The following is a 27,236-nucleotide window of genomic DNA, read 5'->3' as shown; positions in this document are numbered from 1 at the left end:
TCGCATTTTAATTTATTTATTGTGTGTATGTGTGTTGGGGGCCATTAGTGCCATGGCATGCATGTGGAAGTCAGAGGACCATCTGAGAGAGTGGATTATCTGCTTTTCATGTTGTGGGGTCCCCGGGTCGGGGTAGTGGTGAAATCCAACTCAGAGACTTCAAGTTTAGCAGAGGGCGCCCTTACTCACTGAGCCATCTTGCAGGAACGAAGAAATAATTCTGAAGAATCTAGTGCCTGCACTCATACTTACATATTTCCCCTACTATTACATATATACTCCTAGTAGTAAAGATATGGATATTTGGGAATTTGAAGCAAGTGCTACAAATTCACTGGTGACTCCAGGCCTAGGAATGTTTCCAACCTTCTGAGGAAGAAACCTACACCTACACCTGTCCTAGCTCCGCCTACACCTGGGTTGGGCCTCTCTCTCGGCCCTCCTCCACTCAATTTTGATTGGTTATAGGAAGAACCCGGTTCTCCATTGGTTCCTTTGTGAGTGGGAGGAGTCGGGTTGTGTTTCATCTCACCGCTGCAGGCCGAGCTCGGCCGAGGGGACCCGAGAGGGGCCGAGGCCCGCGCAGTAGCGGTACTAAGTAGAGGCTGCTGGACGCGCCCCACCCGGCACCAGGCGGAGCCAGAGATGCTTGCCAGGGCCGAGCGGCCCCGCCCGGGCCCCCGGCCGCCTCCGGTCTTTCCCTTCCCGCCGCCGCTGTCGCTGCTGCTGCTGCTGGCGATACTAAGCGCCCCGGTGTGCGGCCGCGTCCCCCGCTCAGTGCCCAGAACCTCGCTGCCCATCTCCGGTAAGATGCAGGGACCCTTGTCCTCGGCCCTTTGCATGGTGCCCTGTCCTTGCCAGCAGGTGCCCACACCCACCTGCCCTGCTAACCTCAGTGGCAATATCTAGGGCCCCTTTGCACGGTGCACACCCCTCTGGGACCAAGGCTGAGAGCTCTACCCTGTGCCTTTCCATCTCATCTCATCCCACCCCACCCCACTCCATCCCACCTATCCCATCCCCAACATGGCCTCACACTTCAGCTCCCAAGACACAACCAGGGTGCTCCCGAAGCCTCCCGTTTTCAGCAGGGTGCAGCCCTCCACCCTGCAGACCTGGATACTGAGGCCCAGGGATAGCCTGGGGTTTGCCCAAGGTTGTCAATTTCAGTCCGTTATTCCTCTGTTGCCCACACATACACCTGCACCTATCATTCATTTCCAAGCCCATGAATTCCCTTTATCCTCTCTCTTTCATTTTAATGGGTCATCAAGACCCACCTTGATCCCTAGCCCAGAACTTCCTTCTTTTCAGCTTCATTTCCCCGTCATCCTTTCAAATGCCCTCCCACCGCCATTCAGACCTGTATCCCTCCAGCCCACTAACCATACGGCTGACATCTATCCTTCCCATCCTCCACTATCAACTCACTTTAACTTTAATTTCCGGAATGGTCGCTGCTCCCTTTGCCCGTTCCCTACTTTGAGTGCTAGTAAACACTTAAATGAGCCCATTCGGGGTTCTTCACACAAAACAAAGGAGGGAGCTGGAGGGATGTTAAGCACTTGGCTCCTTTTCCAGGAGATCTGAGTTCTGTTCCCAGCACCCATGTCGGTGGCTTACAACCACCTGCAATTCCAGCTCTGAGTGAATAGGATTTTATGGTTATTTGCACGCGAACACACACACACACACACACACACACACACACTAATTTAAAAGAAAGCTAAAAAATATATATTAAAAAAACAGGCTAGGGCTTAGGTTCTTTATGAAGACATGCAACGAGTCAGGCGTTCTATAACGCATAAATGGCGCTCACAGTTTGAATGCTCTCTGCTGATGTGGACGTGGGTGTGGCACGGGGCTTTTTTTCTTCTCAGTGGGTACAGATGAAGCCACAATTCACAACTGGGTCACAGTGACTTAAAGCCTATGCTTAGGCCAAATAACATCTACAGATGCTATGGGGCCAGGAGGCAAAGCTGAGACCAGCACCTCTGGAGTTTCAGTTTGTGCTGCACCCATACCCTGTAGAGAGTTACGGATGCCAGTGTTTGCTGATATCCAGGGATCCAGAGAGGCCTAGATGGCAAGGCGAAGCAAAGTAGGTAACTCGAATGGTTTGGATCACCAGAACCAGAGAGTCGGCAAAGGTGAATTCACACAGAGTTGTTTTGTCAGTTTTAAATAGTTAAATGTTTTAGGTGCTGATAACGAGTTTAGTCTGAATCTAGGTGGAATGCGTGCTAAGGAAGGAGGGAAGGAAGGAAGGAAGGAAGGAAGGAAGGAAGGAAGGAAGGAAGGACAGACGTGAGTGTCTGTGAGATGGTGGCATGTCCACTTGTTACCTCACATAATTCTCCCAGCATCTTATGGGGAAGCGGGGTGGGGGTGAGGCTCTCAGAGTGCACTCAGCTGGTATGGGGAAGAGTAGGGTTTAAATGCAGGCTGGTCTATTTCAGAGACACATATCCATCCATCCACTATAGCTTTGGGTTTAATAGGGTAAGGGGAAGTCAAGAGTGTAGGGTGAGAGAGGACGTGGACTCCACATGTGTTAGTAAAATAGTGTAGCTGTGATGGTGCACACCTTTAATCCCAGCTGTCAGGAAGCTGAGCTTTTTGGTTCAAGGCCAGCTTGGGCTATATAATGTCAGTTTATCTCAACAACAACGACGAGGACGACGACGACGACGACGAGGACGACGACGACGACAAGAGGCACATTGGAAAGTACTCATATCTCCATAGGCCTTTTAAAGTTTTGCCTCAGATTGCTGTGAGCAGAAGTGACAGATTTAATACTTGTTCAATTGCTTTTTATGGTGTTCTTTCTATAGCAAAAGCATGCCTGACTAGGTCGTGTGCTAACTAACTATTCTGGTCTCCTTAGTTATCTTTCACTGGGGACAGGAGGGTGGTTGGTTTGTGGAGGTTCTGTTCCACCACCCCCCTTTTGGCTACCAAATAAATAGTCCTTGAAAGACAACAAAAATCATGCCCTTTGGGGACCCAGTGTTTCTGACAGGATGGCTGATGTCACACTCTCCTCCTCTTCTCTTCCTGCCAGAGGCTGACTCCTATCTCACCCGGTTTGCAGCGTCTCATACGTACAATTACTCTGCTCTCCTTGTGGATCCTGCCTCCCACACACTTTACGTCGGTGCACGGGATAGCATCTTCGCTTTAACCCTCCCCTTCTCTGGGGAAAGACCCCGAAGGGTGAGAGATGACGGTGGGGGTGACCCAGAGCCCAAACCCATAGCATGCGTTTAAATCCATCATCTTGAGGGCTGCAGGTGGGAGACTTTCGTAATAACTAGAGATGTAATGGAGCAGGGTTTTCTGCGAGTGACTGTGGTGGGTGTCGGTAAGACCATCACTGTATGGAATAAAGGATGGGGCAGGGATACCTCTTAAGGGTGTAAGGCCCTTGTCTGCCAGTAAGGGAGGGATGACGGGAGGGGGTTTTCCTACCTGTGTCAGCTATGAGTGGGAGACATGGTGATGGGAATGGCTCTGAGGGAGGCAAAAAGATGGGGGAAGGGTTCTGTGGCACTTTTCAAAGGCAGTGGGAAGTGATTTTTCCAGAGAGAGAGAGAGAGAGAGAGAGAGAGAGAGAGAGAGAGAGAGAGAGACTGTTTGCAAACTGATTTCACCATGTATTAGTAAGACAGTGCACAGAAATGTAAATTTGTCCTGATGGAAACTCGGAACAGCATTGCCAGTCATAAAATGATAACTTCTGATGTATTCTATTTCCTTAAATGTGGTTTGGGGTTGGGTGTTTGCTCAGTAGGTGACGTGCTTGCTTAGCACGGACAAATCCCTGCATTTGCTCTCCAGCACCACATAAAATTTGGTGTGATCCTAGAACTGAGAAAGTGGAGACAAGATGATCAGAAGTTCAAGTCATCCTCGGCCCTGTAGTCTGAGGACAGCCTGGGCTGCCTGAGACCCTGTCTCAAAAATAAAAAAATGTGGTTTTGATCTCACAGTTGATTTTGTTACTCATTGGCCGGTAGGGGACTTCCAGGTGGAAAGGAAGCACAGAGTGAGGAATCTTAGAAGTTTCCAGATTGTTGAAGTTTGCAGGACTTTTCCCTTGGTCTTAGTATACAGGGGGGGAGGGGACCTGGGGAAATGAGTTCTTCTTCTTTCTCAGATCGACTGGATGGTACCTGAGACTCACAGACAGAACTGCAGGAAGAAAGGCAAGAAAGAGGTAGGTAAACGCCCACAACCTGTCTCGAGTGTCTGTGGAGACCTTGACCCAGTCCTCCACAGTGCTCCTATCCTGAAGAGTCCAGGCATAGACTCTAACACCATCGCCCGTACGCCCCCATAACCACAGCTGCCTCTAATATCTATACCCAACCCTGCCCTTCCTCATGCCCACTGCTTCTGATTCCAACCATCTCTAACCCCCCCCAGGACGAATGTCACAATTTTATCCAGATTCTCGCCATTGTCAATGCCTCTCACCTCCTCACGTGCGGCACCTTCGCTTTTGATCCGAAGTGCGGGGTTATTGTGAGTGACAGGGGCAGAGGGAGAGGGAGAGGGAGAGGGAGAGGGAGCTGACAGCAGTGTGAGTTCCTGGGGGGTGGGAGGGTGGGAAGGGATTTTGGGGAGTGACCATGTTGGGCATGGTTAAGGCAACTACTTTGTAGAGTAAGTATTGGGATAAAGGATGCTTTCATAGGGTGGAGTCTTTGTCTGCCTTGGGGAGGGCAGTTGGGGCGGGGAAGGGAGATTGTAGAGGGTAGAGTATGCTAAGAGTAACAAGATGAAACAAGACAGTGAATGGGGTTAGGGTTGTGGTTGGCCTGGGAACCGGACAAATCCAAGCGATACTTCAGAAGCCAGACACGCACGTTTCTTTGTTCAGGAGGTGTTTGGCCTCAGCAGCTGGAGCCTGTTTCTTCCCTAGCACAGCTCAGGCTCTCTTCTCCCGTGGCGTGCCTCAGCATTCCTGCCATCCTCTGCCAACCCCGTTCTCGGCAGGGTGTGACTCTCATGACTTCTGATGTCACCACCCTGTTATGTGGTACCAGCTGGCTCTGTGCTCTGAATCTTTGGGGGTGAGCCACCCTCTCAACCCCATTTTCTTCTAGATCTTGTTTGTTGGTGAAAGCTTGTGGGATTTCCCACCCTCAAACCCAGGCGTTCTTGGCATGAATATATTCCTAATGATGTCTCTCATCTAGTCACAACTACGTGTTTGGGACTCTGACCTTTCTCTGTTAAATTGTACAGTGGTCACCGCTGGTCTTCTAGCAGCAGATTTGTGACTGAGTGCTGGGCTGAGTCAGAAAGGCTACATGTCCTTTGCACACAGCAGTGTCCACCATGTTTCTTTCTTGGCTTTGATCCTGAACTGCAGATATCGACTAGCCTGTTCTGCAGTCTGCAGTAATAGAGTGATCCTCTTGGCCTAGATAGTATACATCCCCAAACCCTCTGTTCTACAGCGACCTCCTGTCTCTGGTTTGGGATGGGTCCAGGCAGCCCCTGTAGCTTTCCTCAGGTTTAGTTGGGCTAGTTCCATTCTTTCCACATGCTCTTCACTGTCTTTCTGGATAGTATTTGGAAACCTCTGAATCTCATCAACCTATACTGATGGTTTAGTTCTTTATAGTTACCACTGGGTCCACAGGGTAGCAGGACTATTTTTCCCAGTCTACTCAGACATACTATGACCATCTCAACTCATCTTCTTGGACTTTCCTTTCATCCTTAGATCTCTGAGTTGGGACCCTAGTGGGTCCTAGCTGAAGTACCAAGACAGAATATATTCTGGGAATGCCTGTGGTGGTTGGTGTGTCTTGGACCTCTATCTGTTCTTGAGAGATTTTGGTAGTGAAGAGTGAATCCAGGGTTCTGTATCTCACCAGTTCATCTCACCAGTTCAGTGTTTTCTCTAAAGCCTTCTCTATCTAACAGACTCGTGAACCAGGGGCCTGTTCTCTGGAGGGAGAGGATTAGCTCTAATAGCCTGCCAAGATCCATCCTGAGCCTGCTCTGTAGACTCTTTGAACAGCCTCTTCTGCTTCTACTCTCTTATTCTGTCTGACTGTGTCCCTGCTTTCCATTAGTGCTGAAGCTCCCTGAGTAACGAGGTTGAGGCTGTGGATAACTGTTCCCTGACATCTTTGATCTAGACACAACTCACTCATTGATGACTGTGGAGAAATGAAGGTCCTTATGAAGCTCTGGAGCTAACAGTTTTAGCAAGAGTGCTGTCTTTCAGTGCCAGCTTCCATCACACATTGGGAGAAAATATTTTAACATGACTCGATGAGGGAACTCCAGCCATTAATAGAGAAAAAGACCAGGTTTCAATAATGACCACCAGAAGAAAAGTAATGGCCACTCACTGTTGAAGGCTTGGGTACTTTAGATTCACGATTAGGTTTAATTTTATCACCACTTCATGGTATTCAGGAATGATTTATTTCTATTTAATATGCAAGAAAACTGATTTTTAGAGAAATTAGATACTATGGCTAAGATCATGTAGCTAGAAGAGACAGAGCCAATATTTGAACCTGGGTTGGTCTAGATATGTTCTATAACCCTGTCTGGGTGGCCGGCCTGCAACCCAAGGGACTTCATTTGACTTTAATCTCTTGTGTCATTTGACATGATTCATTCATTTTGGAGAATCCTTTTTTGCTGTTGTTTTCCTATCTGGGAGAGGTCCTTTATTTTCCTTGGGTGAGGCCAAAGGGCCAACTCCAACTTCAGTGCTCAGGAGAGCCTTCCTACCCATCCCCAGATTTCAGCTTTAGAGACTTGCTTTCACCACAGCTGATAGAGAGACTATCTAATGACGTGGTGGTGTAATGAAAATCTCCACATACAGACAGAGAAAACCAGTGAGGCCATCTTGCATTTTCATACCCCAGTTCAAGGTCATTTTAATAACTAGAACCTATTTCATAATCAGAGGATAATCAGAACCTATTTGTTAATGGGTGTCTCACTTTCTCAAAATTAGAAGGTTAGATGACACATGGTTATGCTACTGGGGAAAACTGAGAGGGAACTAGTTTTGACATATGGAGTTTTAAGAATCTGGTAGGTAAATATTGTGAGAAAACCCAGCATTCAATGGAATATGGACTTGGATTTGGAGGATATGGACTCATTGGAGGGCATCAGTCTCAGAGAGTTGGGCCAACGGTTTAATAGAAAGAGTGGAAATACAAGAATGAATGGGTTGTTTAAATGATATGTTAGAAAGACTATAGATTTATCCCAAGGATAAACATGGTGGAGCTAGCAAAAGAAGGAGCTAGAGAAACAATTATGAAATAGGAGGAAGGACCCCAGGAAACTAGAGTTTCAAGAGCCAAGGAATGGGATAGTTCAAAGAAATGGATTGAAAGTGCCAAATGCTACATAGAGATTGAAGTGGATAGGGATCAGGAAAAGGCCCATCTCTTTGGTCTTTGGTGAAATGGAAGGGAAGAGTTTTAGGCACAGGAATGGGAAAGCAGTTTGGTTTCCAGAATAATGAGAAATAGTAGAAAATAAGTAGTTTGGGTTAGAGTTTGTACTCCAGGGGCAGTGGTGGGCCTTGTCTGTGCGCGAGTGTGTGCTTGCTCGCTCGTGATCTGGAAGGTTGATGTGAGGCAAATACGGCAGTAAGTTGGGGGTGGAGCTCTTCAGCATAAGGCAAGGAGCAGCTCAGGTAGGAGGGAAGAAGTACAGCCACGGTAAGTGCTAACTGAACCTCAAGGTTGCCTGAGCACAAAACCACCACCCTTCTCTTCAGGCAAGGATGTTCTCTCTGTCACACACATGGAGTGCCGTGCTTCTTTGGAGGTCTTTCATTCTGAAATGCTCTTTTGATCCAATCTCTTCCTTTGGAGAAGCCGTCAGATTACCTGTCATCTTCACTGGCCTTCAAGAATTGTCTTAGTGAATCAAGCCTTGTTTGCCATCTGCCTCAACGAGAGGAGATAGTCCAGTAACAGCATTCAGCTCCGGGGGCACATCTTTACCTCCCACCCTGACTGCCCTCAGGACAATGGAGCTGGAGCCACGGTGGATGTCTATTGAGTTTGTGAGCTAGAGACAGCATGCTGGCATGTCCATGTCGTAACTTAGATAAGGAACCAGCTACAGTAATGTTCCGTTGAGTCATAGCATGAAGGCATCCTTCAATTCCTCTTTTAGATGTTGTCTTGAAACTCTCTTAGTGCTGTATGATATTGTCACTTGTGACTGACCCTGGTGGAACTCTTATGTCTGTCACCTCCCACCCTCTGGAGAAGAAGATACTTATCTCTCAAGCCCTTAGATCATGGTCTAAGGCTTAGGTCCTTCTTCACTGACTTCAGGTTCCTTCTCTGCTTGGATGTGGACCCTGGCTCTTTGCTCTATCCTCAGGTGGGAACTGAGGGAGAAGGATACTCTGTTCTCTTCAAGCCCTTGGGCTTCAGCTGGTCCCCATGCACTTACCGTTTTCTTTGCCCTTCCTCAGAGCTCCAGCCCTCAAAAGGCTGTCTGCTTCCTTCCAAAGGCTGTCTGCTTCCTTCCAAAGGCTGTCTGCTTCCTTCCAAAGGCTGTCTGCTTCCTTCCAAAGGCTGTCTGCTTCCTTCCATCTCCTTGGCTTAGCACATCTTCTAGGCAGTTACAGACTCCAGAATTTTAGAGAAAAGGTCTGTGCCCAGCTTCATGGTATTTTCTAGGGATAGTCCATGTATGCCTTCATGAGGAACTGTGGGGGACAGGTCTGGGGGAAAGAGGAATAAGGCAGAGGAAGAATGAGGGGGTGGAGGAGGCAGGAGTAAGGTGACTGTATACGGGGTTGGGAGTGGGGTGAACGGGATACAGATGGAGATGGGCTTTTCCTTCATTTGATCTTATGTTTAACCTCACTGTGAACCTTCTCCATGAACCCTAAACCACCTGCCCCCTCCCCTTCTGGTCTGTAGGATGTGTCCAGTTTCCAGCAGGTTGAAAGACTTGAGAGCGGCCGGGGGAAATGTCCTTTTGAGCCAGCTCAACGGTCAGCAGCTGTAATGGCTGGTGAGTGGGGAGAGCCAAGAGTCGCTGATTCTTGCTCTAATGACCTCCTGCCCCACCCCTGCTGCTCGAGTTTCTGTGTCTCTTCTTCCCTTGGGATGTCTACTGCACTCATGTCTCCTTCTAGCCTTTCCTGATGTCCCCAAGTGAGTGTGACTGCCAATGTGTCTCCATAGGATGGTATTTTTTTCCCCGGCTCCTCTGTGGAGAATGTGGCCTCTGTACCTCTAGTGTGATGGCTGCTTCTGTGGACTCTCTTTGCTTCTCTTACAGCATCCACTCCTGTTTGCAAGAGGGACTGGCTGCAGCCTATAGTGTCATACACTTAGAGAGAGCATTTTAAAAAGACAGTGTAGAGTAGCACAGTCCAAATGATCTTCGTGTGGTAACTGAGATGGTGGAGAGCTTCGTCTGATTAGGTAGCAACTTGCTTTGCTACCTGCCATTAAGCCCTTGAAATGTGATGACTGCAATGAGGGAATGAGGGAATTTTAAATTAAGTTGAATTTAATTTAGTGAAAGTGGCCCCATGTTTCTCGTAGCTTAATTCACTATTTGGAAAACCACTGTCAGTGTTTTAGGATATTCCTTTCTAGCCTTTAAGATGTGTTCACACACACACATACACTTAGGCACACTTTGTTGGTCCTTTCTTAGTTCTTCAGGGGAATGGCTGTTTTTCAGTTTATTTCATTACCTCCTTTGAAGGCACTACCTGCAGTTGCTCAGGGTGGACCCCGCCCAGACTTCTCTTGGAGAATGATGAATTTTATTGGCATAAGGAACAGATTGTTTTTGTACTACATAAGTCATATTTTAGGGGAGGGCACCTCACGCAGACTCTCCAAATCCAGAGAAAAGCCAGCTGTTTCCCCCTGACAATGCAGAAGAGGCAGGAGCAGAATAGAAGTCTTATGTGTGCATTGTAACACTTAAAAGTATTTAACTTCTGACATAAATATACATTTGAACTTTGTCATGTAACTTTATAGAACTTTCTATATGATCTCCAGATACTTTTTTGTTGTTATTTTGACACAAAGTCACGCCCAGGCTAGCCTCAAACTCTCTATGTAGCCAAAGATAAGCCCGAATTCCTGATCCTCCTGCCTCTACTTTCAAAGGCTGGAATGATGGGCTTGCATCTGCCTTATGCAGTGCTGGTTATGAAACCCCGGCTTTGTGTGTGCAAGGTGAGGCATCTGCCGCTGAGCTTCATCCAAAGCTTGAAAAATACTTTATGAAGACATTTTAAAAAATTCCATTAGATCTGCCTGCCTGCCTGCCTGCCTGTCTGTCCTTCCGTCCTTCTGTCCGTCTGTCTGCCTGCCTGCCTGCCTACCTACCTATTCATTTTTGGTGCTTTGAGACAGGATCTTACTATGTAGCTCTGGCTATCCTCAAACTCACTCTGTAGACCAGGCTGGGCTTGAACTCACAGATATCTGCCTGCCTTTCTCTGCCTTCCATGTGCTGGGATTAAAGGCAGGCAGAGAAGACAATTTTAAAAGGCATTGTGCTCTTCATCTTCTAAGCGTACTCTAAGTTAATTAAATAGCTCCAAATTGTTCTTATTTTATGTTTCCTTCAAAGTTTTTAGTGTTGTCCATATTGTCACACTGAACCTGCATGTGTATGGCCCTAGTTCTCAGTTTCGGCCACCTTCTCAGATTCCTAGACGTGGATTGCCGCGCTGAAGGGTGTGATATTTCATGGCTCATTATCGAAACTAATGTGTCTTTAGCTGGGGTGTGCCAATTCGCACACTAAGCCACTGGCGTATGAGAGTATTTTGTTTTCTCACATTTAATTTGACATTAATATATTTGTTTAAGAAAATCTGTGCTGATCTGAGGCTAAAGGTGGCACTTTGCTTTAGTGTGTGTCTTTGGATGCTAGTGAAGTTGCACTCTTTCCCATGTTGTAGCGCTTAGTTTTGTTTCTTCTTGGGTAAATTCTCAGTTCAGATAGGGTGTTAGTATTCCAAACCACACAACTTTTCCTCTATGGTGTGTGTGTGTGTGTGTGTGTGTTCTTTGTTTTTTAAAGATTTAGTGTATATATATATATATATATATATATATATATATATATATATATATATAAACTGTAGCTATCTTCAGACACACCAGAAGATCAGACCCCATTGCAGATGGTTGTGAGCCACCATGTGGTTGCTGGGATTTGAACTCGGGACCTCTGGAAGAGTGGTCAGTGCTCTCATAACCACTGAGCCATCTTTCTACTCCCCTCTTTGTTTTATTTTATGTGTGTGAATGCTTTGTCTACATACATGTCAGTTCAACACGTATATGCCTGGTGCCTTCAGAGGTCAGAAGAAGCATCAGATCCCTTGGAACTGGAGTTATGGATGGCTATGGGCTATGTGTGTGCTTAGAGCTGTACCTGGGTCTTCTTTTTTTTTTTTTTTTTTTTTTTTTCAGAGCTGGGGATTTCTGAGTTGTAGCTGTTGTAAACACTGCTACATTTTGCAGAATTGCATATCAACACAAATGACTTTCCAGCTGTGGGATCGTGAGGTCATTATTAGCATGTTTTTTTTTTTTTCCCTAAGCAATACTCTTTAAGGATTGTGAGTCTCTGGATAACTTGTCTGCTCTGTGAGGAAGAAAATTTATATTAAGATATAGTTTAAGGAAAGATGCTTTCTTTTAAGTTTATTTTATTGGTTACATTTATTATTATTCAATTGAAAAATCTCCTCCAGTGTCCAATTTGACTTGTAGTTTTTCCTTTCCTTTTTTTTCTTCTCTCTTTCTTTCTTACTTCTTTTTTAAGATGTGGCCTCACCATGGCCATGTTCATTAGACTTGAACTTGTAGAAATCTGCCTGCCTCTGCCTCCTGAGTGCTGAGATTAAAGGTGTACACCTCCCCTGCCCTGATTTGTATTTCAAATGGCATTTCTCCTGGTGGGGTCAAACAGCTTTCCTTGTGTTTACTGGTACATCTATTTCTTTTGGGGTAAACCCAATAATCTAGGGTTTGTTGCTGTTGTTACTGGGTTTTTAGACAGGTCTTTCTGTCGCCCAGGCTGGTTTTGACCCTCTGCTAATAGTCTTACCTCAGCCCCTGAGTGCTGGGATGGCAGACATAGGCATTCGTGTCTAGCTGTAAGTACAATTTTGAAGTATGACATTTATCTGTACTGTAGTCAGATAAAATTAGCAAAATCATCTCAGTATCTTTATTTGTGATATTTATACTTGGGAAAATGTGAATATTTTGGCAATCGATTCTTATTAGCCTAAAATCATGGTGGGTCCTTGGCAGTCTCCTTGTCTTCTGTTTGCTCCTTGAAGGTTGGCTTCCACCCAAAAGCGTCTTCTCATCCACGCAGCTATAATCTTAAGCAGCCCCGTGGCGTCTTTCTCCGCCACATTCTGATGGCTCCTGGCTCTTTACCTGCCTCCCAGACCTAACCTGGATGGAGAACACACGTTCAGCTGCTTTTCAGACAGTTGTACTTGAATCTCAAAACCTTTTTCCCCCAAGCAAAGCTCATCGCCTTCCTCCGAGTGCTGCAGACCTGCTGCTCGCCCAGACTCTCTCGGGGTCAGAGTGCTGTTCGTACGCAGGCTCCGCACTGGAGCCAGCGGCCTGTCGTCCTAGTCGTTCTAGCACACCCTAGAGTAAATCAGGTTTTCGTGACGATGGGCTGAAGGCTCTGTCGTTTCTTCTATTGGAACCTTCCAGTACCTTTTCCTCTGCATGCCGGAACTGCTCCATCTGGTGGCAGTGTTGCTGCCACGGTGCCCGCAAGTGTTCAGGTGTGCAGCCGCTGCCAGCATCTTAGCTCAAACCCCACCTCTGAAATCCACATCTGACGTGCAAGTCTACGCTGAAGCACAGCCGTCATAGCATCCTGTGTGGCCGGTAGAGAGCAATGAGGGGGCAAACACGCCACCTCTCATGACTCGCCAATAGACTGATAAAAAAACCAAAAAAGCCTGCCGATCGAATCCTTTGCTAAGGAAATGGGAAACAGGGTGGGATCGAAGCAGAAAGACTGTGAGAGCAGATGGCTGTGGTAGCATGTGCCCGTAACCCTGGCACTGGGGAGGAGGAGCTGGGAGACCAGGAGTTCAAAGCCATTCTCAGCTAGATAGCGAATTCTAAGCCAGATTGGGCTTCATGAGACCTTGTCAAAGAAAGGAACAGGAAGGAAGGAAGGACGGAAGGAAGGAAGGAGGGAAGGAAGGAAAGAAGGAGCCTGATCATAAGAAAGAAAACCTAGAGGAGCTGGAGAGATGCTCGGTGGTTAAGAGCACTGACGGCTCTTCCAGAGGTCCTGAGTTCAATTCCCAGCAACCACATGGTGGCTCACAACCATCTGTAATGGGATCAGATGCCCTCTTCTGGTGTGTCTGAAGACAGCGACAGTGTACTCACATACATAAAATAAATAAATAAATCTTAAAGAAAGAAAACTAGAGCATATTAATGCTCTTCTTTTTAAAGCCAGACAATCCCAATTGTTAATTTTCTTTAAAATTGAGCACTTTGAGAGACTGAGGCAGGAAGACCTGGAGTTCAAGGCTGTCCTAGGCTACAAAGTGAGATTATTGGGTTTTGTTGTGGATATTGTTCTATCGTTAAAATTCTTTTAGGTTTATTTTTATTTTACGAGTGCGAGTGCTTGGCCTGCATGTATGTCTGTGTACCATGTGCACGCTCGGTGCTCACAGAGGCCAGAAGATGGCACTGAGTCTCCTGAACCTGGAACCAATGATGGTTGTGAGCTACCATTGTGGGCTCTGGAAATCAAACCAGGTCTTTTGCAAGTGCTCTTAACCACCAGCTCCTCAAATGGAAAAACTGAGACTCCAGCAGTGTAATGTGTATTTTTTTTTTTTTTTTGCTGCGTGCACAACAAGTCTGTTAATTTTTGGGTGACTAACATTTCTGGCACCTGTGACCACATGTCATCTGAGCGAGAAGGGGTCAGTTTCACAGACGGTTCTGGTTTTTCATCTTTTATGGCTTGCAATCTCTATTTTAATTTTTTTCTGTTTCTGTTTGTATAAGTCAGTTATGCATGGTGTGGTGTATGCATGCATGCTTGGCAGGCATGTGAGTGTGGAGGTATCAGAGGATGTCAGATGTCCTGCTCTGTCACCCTCCATGACTGTTCTCTCAAGTCATGGTCTCTCACTAACCTGGAGCTAAAGCAGTAGTCAGCAAGCTCCGGGGATCTTACTGTTGGCCCCACACAGTGCTGGGACTACCGGTTTACATGTGATCAATGCATGGCTTTTATGTGGGTGCTGGGGGTCTGAGCTCAGCAAGTGCTCTTTCCCATAGAGTGATTGCCCCAGCTCCTGTGTATGTATATATTTAAATACTTTATAAAATTTTTTGGTAATTTTTTTTCTAACTAGTGTATTCACTGATCTGTGTTACACTGTGGTCATCACACTGTGGTCATCACCCTTTAGTCATCTCATTGCTCTCTTTTGCAGGTTCATCACATTGTGGTCATCACACTGTGGTCACCACACTGTGGTCATCTCATCACTCTCTTTTGCAGGGTTTTAGTTTTTCTTGTTGTTTGTTTTGGTACTGAGGCTGGACCCCAGAGTTTGTACAAAAGCTTTACTGACAAGTTCCACCCCAGCCCTCAGCTCTTTTGTTTTGTTTTTGCTTTTCGAGACAGGGTCTCCCTACGTGATTATGATTGTTCTGGGACTCACTATACAGACCAGGCTGGCCTCCAGCTCTGTCTGCTTCTGCCTCCCAAGTGCTGAGATTAAAGGCTTGCACCAGTATGCCCTGCCCTCAGTCTCTAGAGGCGGAGTCTCGCTGTGTTGCTTAGGCTAACCTTGGGTACCAAATACTCCCACTTCAGCTTCCTACTTCGGTGTTGGGATTTTCTGGTATGCACCACTGAGCCAAATGTGTATTGGAATGTTTACCGATTGATCCATCCAGCAATAATTGGCCAAACAATTACACACTTAGGAATATTTTACCATATGAAGGTTTCAGTTCTGTCATATTGGAATTGAGAATGTCTGGGAGACTCTAGAATGTGTCTTGGTCTTATGTCCTCCTATGGACATGGTCTTCATGTCTGTGCAGTTGATGTCCCTTCTAAAAGCGTTTGAGAGCATGGTGAGCCCCTGGTTCTCCCTGAGCACTTGAACACTTGCTACTTCCAACCCAAGGTGTCTGTCCCTTCTTCTGTCCTCTAGTGTCAGTGACCCTTTTCTAGTTCACCCTGAGGGACAGTTCTCTTCTGCCATTGCAGGCTCCGGGGTTACTAGCTCTTCAAGGTACCAATCCCTTAGAGCAATGTGGGACCCTTTGCTCCAGTGCTAGCTAGGCCTCTGTGTGGTTATCTGTGATCCCTCTCCAGTAGTTATTTTCCCCCATGTATCCCTAAAGACATGTTCCCTAAATGTGCATAACTGTCTGATTCACATGACTTCCATTCTCAGGACAGCCAGGTGCAGCTTCTTAGGGCCTATGGAGTTTTGGTTTTAGAGCTTTCTGTGAGTGGTGTTCTTACCAGCCATTTCCTTTTCCTTTTCCTCTGTGTAACCCTGGCTGGAACTCACTCTATAGACCAGGCTGGCCTCGAACTCTGAGATGTACCTGACTCTGCCTCCCGAGTGCTGGGCCACCACTGCCTAGGTTTTAGGGATGATTTTTCAGTCCGGTTTTCAATATCAATTCTTTCTCATCTACCACCTGGCAAGTACAGAGCTGGTGCATGTGGGGTTCCATTTGTTGCTGGGACCTATGATTAATATTTAGTTTTCTTTGCTAGACTCTTCTGGAAGGGATTGGCATGTTATTTGACAGCTGCCCCTCCTCTGCTAGCAGCAAGACAAGCATATGTCTCTGAAGTTTCACAGGCACTGTAACCGATGGCACTGAATGCCTACCATGTGACAGGCCCTCCCTAGGGTTCTGTACTTGTCACCGAGCATCTACAATGATTCTGAGTGGAAGGTGGCTTTCTCTCTGTTCTGCACTTGAAGAACCTGGAATTTAGGAGAGTGAGTTTGCCCACAATTGTTCTGTCTAGTGAGTAGCCTCAGAGTTCAAACCCAAGTCTTCCGATGCCAAAACCCTGTCCCCAATCTCAAGCAGAAGAATCATCTCTCCTTCCCGCCCACACCCTGCCAGGAGGTTTTCCATCTACACATCTCCCAGGCCTCCTGGCTGCTTTTCACTCTGCGTTGAGTGTTGTTTCAAGGCTGGGTGTCTGGCCGCTGCTAACAACACAGCCTTTATGGAGCATCTGTTACCCCCAACATGTCTCCGCTTCCTTCTGTGTGACCCTGCTCTCTCCTGCTTCCCCTGGCCAGCACAGGCTCCTCCAAGCCCTTGCTTCTCCTGGCTCTCTGGTCTGACCTCTCGGCTGCCCGCGGAATGCTCTCCTTCAGATGGTGGTGCTCCCCGGGGCAGCCTAGTCTATTTGTGTTTCTGATCAGTACCTATTGGGACCTAAAGAGGATGTGTAGGGATGTGGAGGTGCTGGCTCTGGCTGTGTTTTCTGGACCCTTCTTAATTGCCTTCCTGAGTTTCCCATGTGTTCTGAAAGCCGTTTTGCCTTAGCATGTCCAGGAGCGAATGTCCTTCCTCTCCGACTGCCTTCTCCATGGGCCTTCCTCTGTTGCTTCCTGTCCTGGTTCCTCATGCATAACAAACCATAGAGATGATGGCTTAGTCTATTCTCTCCTCTCCTATTTCAATTTGTGCTCAAGTTCACACTAACACACTCTCTCTTAGAGAGAGTTCACACCCTCCTAGCCTCTCCCTTTTCTTCTTTGCCTCGCCCGGGTCTTCCATGCTCCTTGAGCTGTGTCCTTCATTGCTGTTATTCCTCCTCTGCCTCCTCTTTTTCTCTCTTTTCTTCTCCCCCTTCACCCTTTTGCCTTTCCTCTTCCTCCTCCTCTTTTCTTTTAGAAAATATAAAAATCCCTTTGTTGTAATGAGCTCACAAATCAAAACACCACCCAGTGAATTTAATGTTGGGGTGGCTCCTCCTCTTCATTTTCATTGTGTGTGTGTGTGTGTGTGTGTGTGTGTGTGTGTGTGTGTGTGTGTCTGTGTGTCTGTGTGTGTGTGCTGCCTGCTTGTGTGGCTGGGTACCACATGCCTGCAGTACCCAAGGAGGCCAGAAGAAGGTTGGTCGAGGATGGCTATGAGCCTCCATGGAGATGCTGGGAACCAAACTCAGGTCCTCTGTAAGAGCGGCCAGTGCCCTTCATGGTTGAGCCATCTTTGCTGTTGTGTTGTTTTGTTTTCGAGACAGGGTTTCTCTGCATAGCTCTGGCTATCCTAGAACTTGCTCTCTAGACCAGGCTGACCTTGAACTCACAGAGATCTGTTTGCCTCTGGTCCAGAGCGCTGTGATGAAAGGCATGTGCTATACCATACCCAGTTCTTGTTTGTTGATACCATCTTGTTTTTGAGTTCAGACTTGACTTCAACTTCTGATCTTCCCACCTCGGCCTCCCTACTGCTGGGATTACAAATTCACCCCTCCATGCCTAGCCATTATCATCACCATCACCACCACCTTGATCATGCTCTTCTAACCCAGGGCTTTGGGCCTAATAGGCCAATACTCTACCATTAAGCTCTACCTCCAGCCTGCGTAGCTTCCTGAAAAACAAAAACAAAAACAAAAACAAAAAAACAAAAAACGTTGATTGTGTTACACTCCCCATTTAAAAATAAATCTCTGCTGTTCTCTTCCCTGTGAGACAAAGACTTCATTTCCTGGCATGGAAGGAGGGCACATCTCCATGCCTCTAGCCTTGCCTCTGCTCATTTGCTCCGTGCAGAAACGTCTGCCCCTGTGGGTGTCAGCCACCATGGTCCTTCTGCCTGAGTATGGCTCCTCTGTTCACTGACTCCCTGTCCATCTCCCTGACGCCCTCTAACTGGCAAACGGTTTATTCTTCGGAGATGCTGTGGGCTGGGAGTTCGCTCAGGTGGTGGGACACTTGCCTGGCATCTTCAGGGTCCCAGCTTCAATCCCTGGTACGTCCCTGCCACCCCTCAAAAGATGCCCCAACCCCAAGTAGATACTGCAGGATCATCGTCTGTGCCTGTCTCCCTCTCCCAGTTCAGGACTCCTGGTCTCTGAACATATGCTTGTCCTCCTCACCCCAGAAGGGCGTCTGTGGGGTCGTCAATGCGCTCAGCACAGTGCTTTGTGCACAGCAGCTGATGGAATCCTGCCACCTTGCTTTTTCCAGAATGCCTGTGCTACTTGAGACCCCTCAGGTGCCCATGGCTTTCTATGACCCGCAGCCATCTTCTTTCTCCTTGTGTCTGAGCCCTTGCCCACGTTATTCATGGTGACAGAGCTGTCCCTCTGGTCTGTCCCAAAGTACCTACGATTTATCTCTTACCCCAACTCTTCCTAGAGTGCTCGTAGCTGTGTCAGTGCAGGGGGAGGGCCCCACCCCTCTTTTACCCTCTCTTTCTATGAAGCTTCCTCTCATCAAACTGGGCTGGTGTTTCCCAAAATGAGGCTTGAACCACTTGTATCAGAGTGACTCCTGCTTGTTTGAAATGCAAGGTGTTGGTACATGCCCCAGTTTTACCCAGTTAGAGTTGTTGGGCCTGAGGCCCTTCACTACATCAAGGTTCCAAGCAATCCCAGTGTGCTCTTTGGCTGTGAGTTGTTCCAAGGTCCTGTACCCAGCAATGTTCAGAAAGAACACAGGTTCTCTGCTCCATAGTGGAAAACTTGAGGAAGATTAGGGGTTTGCTGCAAAGCAAATGCCACCTCCTGGGGAGTCTCAGGACAGTTAGCTGTCGCCAGGTTACTGCAGTGATACCCGATGTCCGATAGAGAAGCCTTTATGCTCCTGTCATGCCTTGGTCCTTTTGCCAGTTCTCCCTCAGTGCAGGCTTCCTACTCCAGCACTTCCTGTAAGTCAGGTGTCCCCTGTGATGACATTTGGTGCATGCCCCTTCTGTGTGCTGCTACTCTGCTTCCTCCCATGCTCTGCCTGTGACTGCTCCTGCTTCCCGGGGTGTATCTCTGACTGTTCTTCTCCTTCCTGTCGCCCTGCAGGGGGCGTCCTCTACACCGCCACTGTGAAGAACTTCCTGGGGACTGAGCCCATCATCTCCCGAGCTGTGGGTCGAGCTGAGGACTGGATTCGAACAGAGACCTTGTCATCCTGGCTTAATGGTGGGAAGAGGGACAGGGTCACCTGGGACACAGGCCAGGTGGAAGCTGGGTAGCCCCAGGCCATCTGAAGATCTGAGGTCATTGGTTTCTTCAGCTCCAGCCTTTGTCGCAGCTATGGTCCTGAGCCCAGCTGAGTGGGGGGATGAAGATGGAGACGATGAAATCTTTTTTTTCTTCACGGAGACCTCCCGAGTGTTGGACTCCTATGAGCGCATCAAGGTCCCAAGAGTGGCCCGAGTGTGTGCGGTGAGATCTCTGTCCTGGCTGGCTATCATCTCCCGGTGTTTGGCCTTCCATCTCTGCCTCCCTGGGTCTCTTGTGCTTTTCTCCTTTGTCTGGTTTGTTCTGTACCTGGGCTTCTCTCATGGGAGCCTGAGGAATGTGAGGGAGAAGCCTCTGATGGCTCTGGTGGCTCTGGTGGCTCTGGCTCTCCCCCACACTTAGCCTTGCGACACACTGTCTATAGGAAGCTGGACTATAAGTTCCTTATAGTTCAAGGAAGCATGTAATGATGAACCCAGGTTCAAGTCCTGCCCCACCACTTCCTGCCTCCGTGACCTCTGGTTTGTTCTTTGGCACCTTTGAAACATAGATGTACAGTTTATATAATAATCGAGGACAGGCTGTGTTTTAAGGACTAAGTGAGGTCACGGTTCTTTGTCACGATTTACATTGTCACTGTCCTTGTTATCACAACCCTATCCATCTCTGTGCCCTATTACCCCCAGTCTCTCAGACAGTCTGTCTGTCTGTTCTTCTATATGTCTGTCTTCCTCTCTGTCCATGTGTGCTATGAGGTCAGGGAGGACACAAGAGGGTCTACACACGTTTCGTCTAATATTGGTCTTCTAAAGAGCGTTTCCCATGTTCTTGTCACCTCAGGGGGACCTTGGGGGCAGGAAGACCCTTCAGCAGAGATGGACGACGTTTCTGAAGGCTGACCTGCTGTGCCCAGGGCCCGAGCATGGCCGGGCCTCCGGGGTTCTGCAGGCTATGGCAGAGCTTCGGCCTCAGCCTGGAGCGGGAACCCCCATCTTTTATGGGATCTTTTCCTCCCAGTGGTGAGGGGGTCCTGGTGCGGGTGACAGGGTGACAGGGTGGGAGATCTGTGGCGTTGGTGTGGTCAATGCAGGTGGACTCTCTTTCCCTCAGCTGCATGGCTCCCGTGTGTTTCCCGGGGATCAGCAACTCATCCCTTATCAAATGACCTGGCTCCAATCTGTGACTCCTCCAGGGAAGGAGCTGCCATCTCTGCTGTGTGTGCCTTCCGACCCCAAGACATCCGGGCAGTGCTGAATGGTCCCTTTAGAGAGCTAAAACATGACTGCAACAGGGGACTGCCTGTCATGGACAACGAGGTGCCCCAGCCCAGACCTGGAGAGGTGAGGGGGTGTGGCAGGGCCTCATCTCGGGCTTGATTTCTTTTTCACCATCGAAAACATCCCTGACACTTCCTGAGAAACTCGGTCACCGAGACCTGTCTCCTTTAGTGCATCGCCAACAACATGAAGCTCCAGCAGTTTGGATCCTCACTCTCCCTGCCAGACCGCGTGCTCACCTTTATCAGAGACCACCCTCTCATGGACAGGCCCGTGTTCCCGGCTGACGGCCGCCCCCTGCTGGTCACTACAGATACAGCCTATCTCAGAGTCGTGGCCCACAGGGTGACCAGCCTCTCAGGGAAAGAATATGACGTGCTCTACCTGGGGACAGGTATATTTAAGCATCAGGAAGTTGCCCATATAGTGCATATCGTCACCACAGAGAGGTGCCCTGTGACATCCAAGCACAGTGCCAGTTAAGCCATTTTCTTGCCCTTTACCTTTCCTAGAGGATGGACACCTCCACCGGGCTGTGCGCATTGGAGCTCAGCTCAGTGTCTTGGAGGATCTGGCCTTGTTCCCAGAACCACAGCCGGTTGAGAGCATGAAATTGTACCACGTGAGTTGTGTGTTCGGAAACCTGCTGGGGAGAATCGAGCCTGTGGCCAGTTAATGATCTGGTCTGGAAGATGTAGCACATTTTCTCTCCCGCTCCATTGTTACAGGATTGGCTCCTGGTGGGCTCCCATACTGAGGTGACACAAGTGAACACCAGCAACTGTGGCCGTCTCCAGAGCTGCTCGGAGTGTATCCTGGCCCAGGACCCCGTGTGCGCCTGGAGCTTCCGGCTTGATGCTTGTGTGGCCCACGCCGGCGAGCACCGCGGGTGAGTGGGACTGCTTTGCTTTGGTCTTTTGCCTGCCCTCCTGGACTCCGCCCCTCCCATATGCCTGTCTCATCTGCTAATGCCATTCTGTCTGTGTGTGGCTTCTTGTTTAGAGCCTGCATCACTTGCCTGCCCGTCCGTCAGCCCATATTAGCTCATCTGTCTGTCTGTCTGGTGCTGTCTAATTAATGCTAGACCTGCCCTGATAGTGTGACTGAGTCCATCATGTCAGCCAGTGACGGACAGGCAGTGGGACTGACATCATCTCGAGGAGGCGTTTCCCAGTCTCTGTCTTAGCAGAGCACCCACGTTGGCCTTCCTCTCCACACTGAAAATCTTCTCCTTTGGCCTGTGTATCCTCCTCTCACTCTACCACTGGCTGTCTCCTCAGGGTTTACGTCTAGATTCCTTCTCTTCACTCTCTGCTCAGGTGACTTCATTCCTATGATACACACACGTATCTCCAGCAGAGCTGCAGAATACCCTTAGAAAACTCTATGCTTCACACTCCCCTGCAGTGCTTCATAAGCAACCCGGACACAGCCAGTCTAAGCATGCACTATGGTTTCCTTTCTCCCTCACACACACATCTCAGTGAAAGGAGCACCCTCCAGGTGCTCACACCAGACATTGCACACATTGTACCTCAAATGACAGTGAATCATTGCTCCACTGGCTTCCCAGCCAGCATCGTGTGTGTGTGTGTGTGTGTGTGTGTGTGTGTGTGTGTGTGTGTGATGTATTAGGATGCATGTGTATGTGTGTTTGTGTATGATATGTGTGTGTGTGTGTGATGTATTAGGATGTGTATGTGTGTGTGTGATGTATTTAGGATGTATATGTATGTGTGTTTGTGTATGATATGTGTGTATGCGTGATGTATATTTATGTAAGGTGTGTGGATATGTATACACAAGGACTGGCAAACATATGTCACTGCCACAGCTTGTGTGTCAGAGGACAGAGGACAACCCAGGATGCTAGTCTTCTTCCATTTTGAGACAAGGTCTGTCTGCGGTTCACTCTTGTGTATTCAAGCTAGCTGCCTGCAGTCCTCATCAGTTAGTAGGGCTGCACAGGGACTTCTGGGATACCTGTCCTACTGTGGCCAACTTTGATGTGGGTTCTGGGGAACCAAACTCACTTAAGTTTGTACAGCAGGCACTGTTTCCACTGAGCCATCCCCCAACCCAGTCATTTCTCACTGCAGGGGATGGGGGGCGGTTCTAATTGACCTACTCTTGCTTGTTCTGGGCTCCTGCCATCCATTTGCCTCTCAGAGGTGACCTTGAAAATATGCCGCATGGAAGCAAACCCCTGGCATCTCACTCACCCTGGGAAATTCAGAATGGCTCTCGATCACATAAGGACGCTCCTAAAAAGATTTTATTCTCGGAACTTTAAACATATTTGAAAGTATGATAAATGAGTAAATATGACTAAAACGATACATTTGCATGTCTCCACCCCTTCCACCACTGCTGCCTAGCCAACACTGAGTTTTTAGCAACTCCACTGCCAGTTATTTTGAAGCAAATCGTAGCTATCTTATTTTATTCATAAATCTTTGAGTATCTGAGGTACACAAGGGCACTAAAAACAACAAAAGAGAAGGGTGCTGGAGAGATGGGTCAGCAGGTAAGAAAGAGCACTGGCTGCTCTTCTAGAAGACCTGGGCTCAATTCTCAGCACCTGCAGGATGGCTCACAGTTCCAGGGGCTGCAGTGCCCTCTTCTGGCTCCTGCGGGCATTGCACACATGTAGTGCACTGAAGGGGGAAAATGGTGCATGCTGCCTGAGGAATGACAGATTGTCACTCAATACAGAATGACACAATGTCCTCAACACATGCACACATGCACACACACACAGTCCACTTGCGCACACACACAAACGCATACATACACACACAAAATAAATGATCTTGTTACACAATGGGTAGTACTGCTGTAGCCAGATCCAATTCTTAATTTCTTAGTGTTATCAAATACACAGTGAATGTTCCAGGTTCCTCATTTGCATAGACTTAAAACAACCTGTGTAAGTCAAGATTCAAATAATACCATCAATAGTAGGCTTATGTGTTTTATAAGTGCCTTTTAATTTAAAAAATATTGAGATAAGGTCTTAATCTGTAGCCCAGGCTGGCCCAGAACTCACTTTAATCTGTAGAACCCAGGCTGGCCTCAAATTCATAGAGATCTCTCCTGCCTCATCCTCCCCACACAGAGATTATTGGCTTCATAATTCGTGCCTGATTCAAACCGAGGTCTGTGCGTGTAGGGAGGCACTCTCCCCTGAGTCTTAGCTGTTAACCTTTAATTTTAATTTTCTCACTGGAATATTTTTGACCAGCTGTTTGTGAAATACTTTTTCGTAGTATCTGGGATTTTCTATTTGGAAGCCACTGGCCTGGCCTCACACCCAGCCTTTTACCTGGGTGCTGAAGGTCTAAGCCACGTCCTTATGCTTGCATGACAATCGTGCTTACCCGATGAGTCATCCCCTCTCCCCCAAGACCTCAGGTGTAAATAAGAGACGCCCTGTAGCTATGGACAGTCAGTTTCACTTCACAGAGCTCTCTTCCTCTTAGGGTATACCCACCAAGCATCTTTCCAACAGATTGTCTGCCAGGAATCTGTGTATATTTGACAGGGAAATGCATTGAGGATCATAAGGTGTACTAAGGAAAGATTTGGTGGAGGGAAGAATACTATCTAACTCCAGGAGAGCACTGGGTTCTGGAGTGAGTACTGTGTTAACTGAGTACTGTGTTAGCTATGTACTATGATAACTTAGTACTGCGATAACCTAGTACTATGATAACTGAGTACTGTGGTACTGAGTGTACCATGGGGCTGAGTACCATGGTACTGTGAGAGTCTGAGGAGGGTGCAAGCATATTCGATCACTAGATTTACCAGATATTCTCTTCTTTGTAGGATGGTTCAAGATATAGAGTCAGCGGATGTCTCTTCTTTGTGTCCAAAAGAACCTGGAGGTCTGTATGGCCCAGAGAAATGTGGGTGAAATGTATAGAAAGGGACTCGAAAGTTGGATCTTTTTTTGACTTGTTCAAAAAACTTGAACCCATGAAGACATGGGAGCCCAGGACCCAGGGCTTTTCAGTCCTTTGGAATCCCTTTGGCAATGTCTCTATGACTCTATCTTATATCTGACATCTCCCCATATGCTGCCCCCGTCCTCTTCCTGCCTGCAGCCTCATGTCTTTTGTGTCTTTGCCTTCTCTTCACAGAACATCCCGTAGTGTTTGAAGTTCCGGTGGCTACTGTGGGCCACGTGGTCCTGCCATGTTCCCCCAGTTCTGCCTGGGCATCCTGTGTGTGGCACCAGCCCAGTGGAGTGACTGCGCTCACTCCCCGGAGGGATGGACTAGAGGTGGTGGTGACCCCAGGGGCCATGGGGGCTTATGCTTGCGAGTGTCAGGAGGGTGGAGCCGCCCGCGTGGTGGCTGCTTATAGCTTGGTGTGGGGCAGCCAGCGGGGACCCTCAAACCGGGCCCACACCGTTGTGGGGGCTGGATTGGTTGGCTTTCTCCTGGGTGTTCTTGCAGCATCCCTCACTCTCCTCCTGATTGGTCGCCGTCAGCAGCGTCGGCGACAGAGGGAGCTTCTAGCTAGAGACAAGGTGGGCTTAGATCTGGGGGCTCCACCTTCTGGGACCACAAGCTATAGTCAGGACCCTCCCTCTCCTTCGCCTGAAGATGAACGGCTGCCCCTGGCCCTGGGTAAGCGGGGCAGTGGTTTTGGTGGCTTCCCTCCACCCTTCCTGCTGGATTCTTGCCCAAGCCCAGCCCACATCCGGCTCACTGGGGCGCCTCTAGCCACGTGTGATGAGACCTCCATCTAAAGCCGGGGAAAATGACTGCCAGCCATGAGCAGTCTCTGGAACTAGTGGCTACCAAGACCATGATCATGGCTGCTCCTTTCTCTTGGAGTCTGTGTGTTCACACATTAGTGTCTGTCCTCTGGACCTGGACCTGGCCTTTGCCCAGATTCCTGATTCTCATGAGAGATCAACCCTGTAACCTTCTGCGATGGCCTCTTGTCTTGGGCCCATCAGCTTGTGGGGTGGAGTAAGGACATAGGCCCCGGAAAGGGAATCAGTGTGGAGGTAGTTGGGGCGTGTGTGCCCTGCGTCCTTGTGGTGGCTGTATGATTTCCCAGTCTGCTGACTCTGGGGAGCGCATGATCCCCTGACTGCCTTGAGATCTCTCCCAACTCAGTTTCCCCTTGCTCTGGAAGAGTGTGTGTCTATACACTGGTGTGCCTAGAAGGCCTGTCCATGTGTGCATGGACGACAGGGCCGGTGCCTCGGTGCTTTTGGGGAGTCGGAGAGAAAGGTTGGAATGGGGGACAACTTAACCCTCGGTAGCCAGTGAGGGAAACCACATGCCCGTCCCCATCACCCCACAGCGCTTCTTTAACTTTGAGCAAAGTTCCCAAAGTGACCTTCTGGGTGGGAAGGGCAGCAGGACATGTGGCCCCCGTCCTTCTCCTTGTCTTTCCCTTCTGGCTGCCACCACTGCCGTGCCACCGCTGCGCTTTCCCTGGCTGGAGTGGAGGCTGAGTCCTCTGTCCTTGGTTTCCATTTAAAATGAACTTCACAACATTCTAAATATTGGGGGATGACAAATGACTTTTTTCCCCAGAAAAGTGTGTAGGAAATACAAGCAGGTTAAAGAAGATTTGCCTCAGTGACTTTCACCCTTGCCCTAAAGCAGGAGTCCCTCAGCTAGCGTCTGTGGACTCCCTGAAATTGTATGCGTCTGTGGACTCCCTGAAATTGTATGCAAAGTGTCTGTGTGTGTGTGTGTGTGTGTGTGTGTGTGTGTGTGTGTGTGTTTGCGTGCATGTGTGCATGTGTGTTTGATGGCTTTCATCAGATTCTCAAGGCCTTAATGAGGTTAAAGGACCACGGCCTATAGTCACCACACTTGGGCCACATGGAGGAGGTGTTGCTCTCTGAGGCAGTTCCTCCCTGGCCTGCCTGAGGCCAGCCCCTGGACACATTGCTGCTGGAGACCCCACATCTCTCCAGAACTTGGAAGCTAGGCTCTGCGCGTGCTTGAAGGCACCACCATCTCCCTTCTTGCTTCATTCTCCTGTGTGCTCTGCCTCTGCTCAGTCCTGCTCTTGGCCTGTGAATGTGCCTCGCCCGTCCCTGGTGGGGGACCTCAAACCCCAGTGCTGATGCTACCCTTTCCAGTGGGAGTTTCTGTTCTGCTTTCCTTGACAGCAGCCTGTGAACTACTCACGAGTCCCCTTGGTTTGGAGTTCCCGGTGGCTTTGAGTAGGATCTTTGGCGTGGCATCTAACCTAGCAGCATTGATCGTTCATTGTAAAGTGGGGATATACCTACCTCAGGGTTGCTGCAAGGATCAAACGAGGAAACGTATAAATAAAGCATTACCCACAGCAGTAGATGTCGTCATTGTTACTATTGCTTTGTTACACCTCCATAGCTGAACCACATGATCTCCATGACAGGCAGTCACCGTGAGCCCCATGCAGCAGAACGTGGACACGGTTTCACTGACATCTGGTCTTAGATCATCTCGGGATGGGTCTAAACCACCTGTATCTAGGCTTTAGTCAAGTCTGTGATTTATTTTTTTAAAACATTATGTGTATATATATGTCTATGTTAATGTATGCATGTGTGAGTACAGCTACCTCAGGAGGCCAGAAGAGGGCATCGGATCCCTGAAGCTAAAGTTATAGGCAGCTGTGTTGCCTGATGTACATTTTGGAAGCTGAACTCAGACCTTCTGAAAGAGT

The 27,236-nt window shown here is 48.4% G+C and overlaps 1 protein-coding gene across 2 annotated transcripts; it reads left to right on the top strand.

Moving 5' to 3' along the window:
- Window positions 1–570: 570 nt before the first annotated feature.
- On the top strand, window positions 571–26,876 carry Sema4f (ssemaphorin 4F). Of its 2 annotated transcripts, NM_019272.2 has the most exons (14): window positions 571–805; window positions 3,074–3,225; window positions 4,169–4,228; window positions 4,438–4,536; window positions 8,952–9,045; window positions 19,108–19,227; window positions 19,322–19,473; window positions 20,110–20,288; window positions 20,462–20,609; window positions 20,718–20,940; window positions 21,059–21,168; window positions 21,275–21,435; window positions 24,378–24,436; window positions 24,692–26,876. In NM_019272.2, the coding sequence occupies exons 1-14, from the start codon at window positions 646–648 to the stop codon at window positions 25,303–25,305; spliced, it is 2,331 nt and encodes a 776-aa protein (NP_062145.1). In that variant the 5' UTR covers window positions 571–645; the 3' UTR covers window positions 25,306–26,876. The 2 variants fall into 2 exon arrangements, with proteins under 2 accessions (NP_062145.1, XP_038963300.1); XM_039107372.2 differs by lacking the exons at window positions 571–805; window positions 3,074–3,225; window positions 4,169–4,228; ... (1 more) ...; window positions 8,952–9,045; window positions 19,108–19,227 and having other exon boundaries at window positions 19,334–19,473; window positions 20,380–20,609.
- The last annotated feature ends 360 nt before the right edge of the window (window positions 26,877–27,236 follow it).

This window comes from Rattus norvegicus, chromosome 4 (genome assembly GCF_036323735.1).
Source record: "Rattus norvegicus strain BN/NHsdMcwi chromosome 4, GRCr8, whole genome shotgun sequence".
Lineage (NCBI taxonomy): Eukaryota > Metazoa > Chordata > Mammalia > Rodentia > Muridae > Rattus > Rattus norvegicus.
This window is presented reverse-complemented; position numbering and strand designations above follow the sequence as displayed.

Excerpts from the sequence above, each read along its gene's own strand:
- Sema4f (NM_019272.2), top strand. The coding sequence starts at position 646 with ATGCTTGCCAGGGCCGAGCGGCCCCGCCCGGGCCCCCGGCCGCCTCCG. Across the intron at positions 4,537-8,951 it reads ATCCGAAGTGCGGGGTTATT|GATGTGTCCAGTTTCCAGCA; the intron begins GTGAGTGACAGG and ends TCTGGTCTGTAG. Across the intron at positions 20,289-20,461 it reads GGGATCTTTTCCTCCCAGTG|GGAAGGAGCTGCCATCTCTG; the intron begins GTGAGGGGGTCC and ends TGACTCCTCCAG.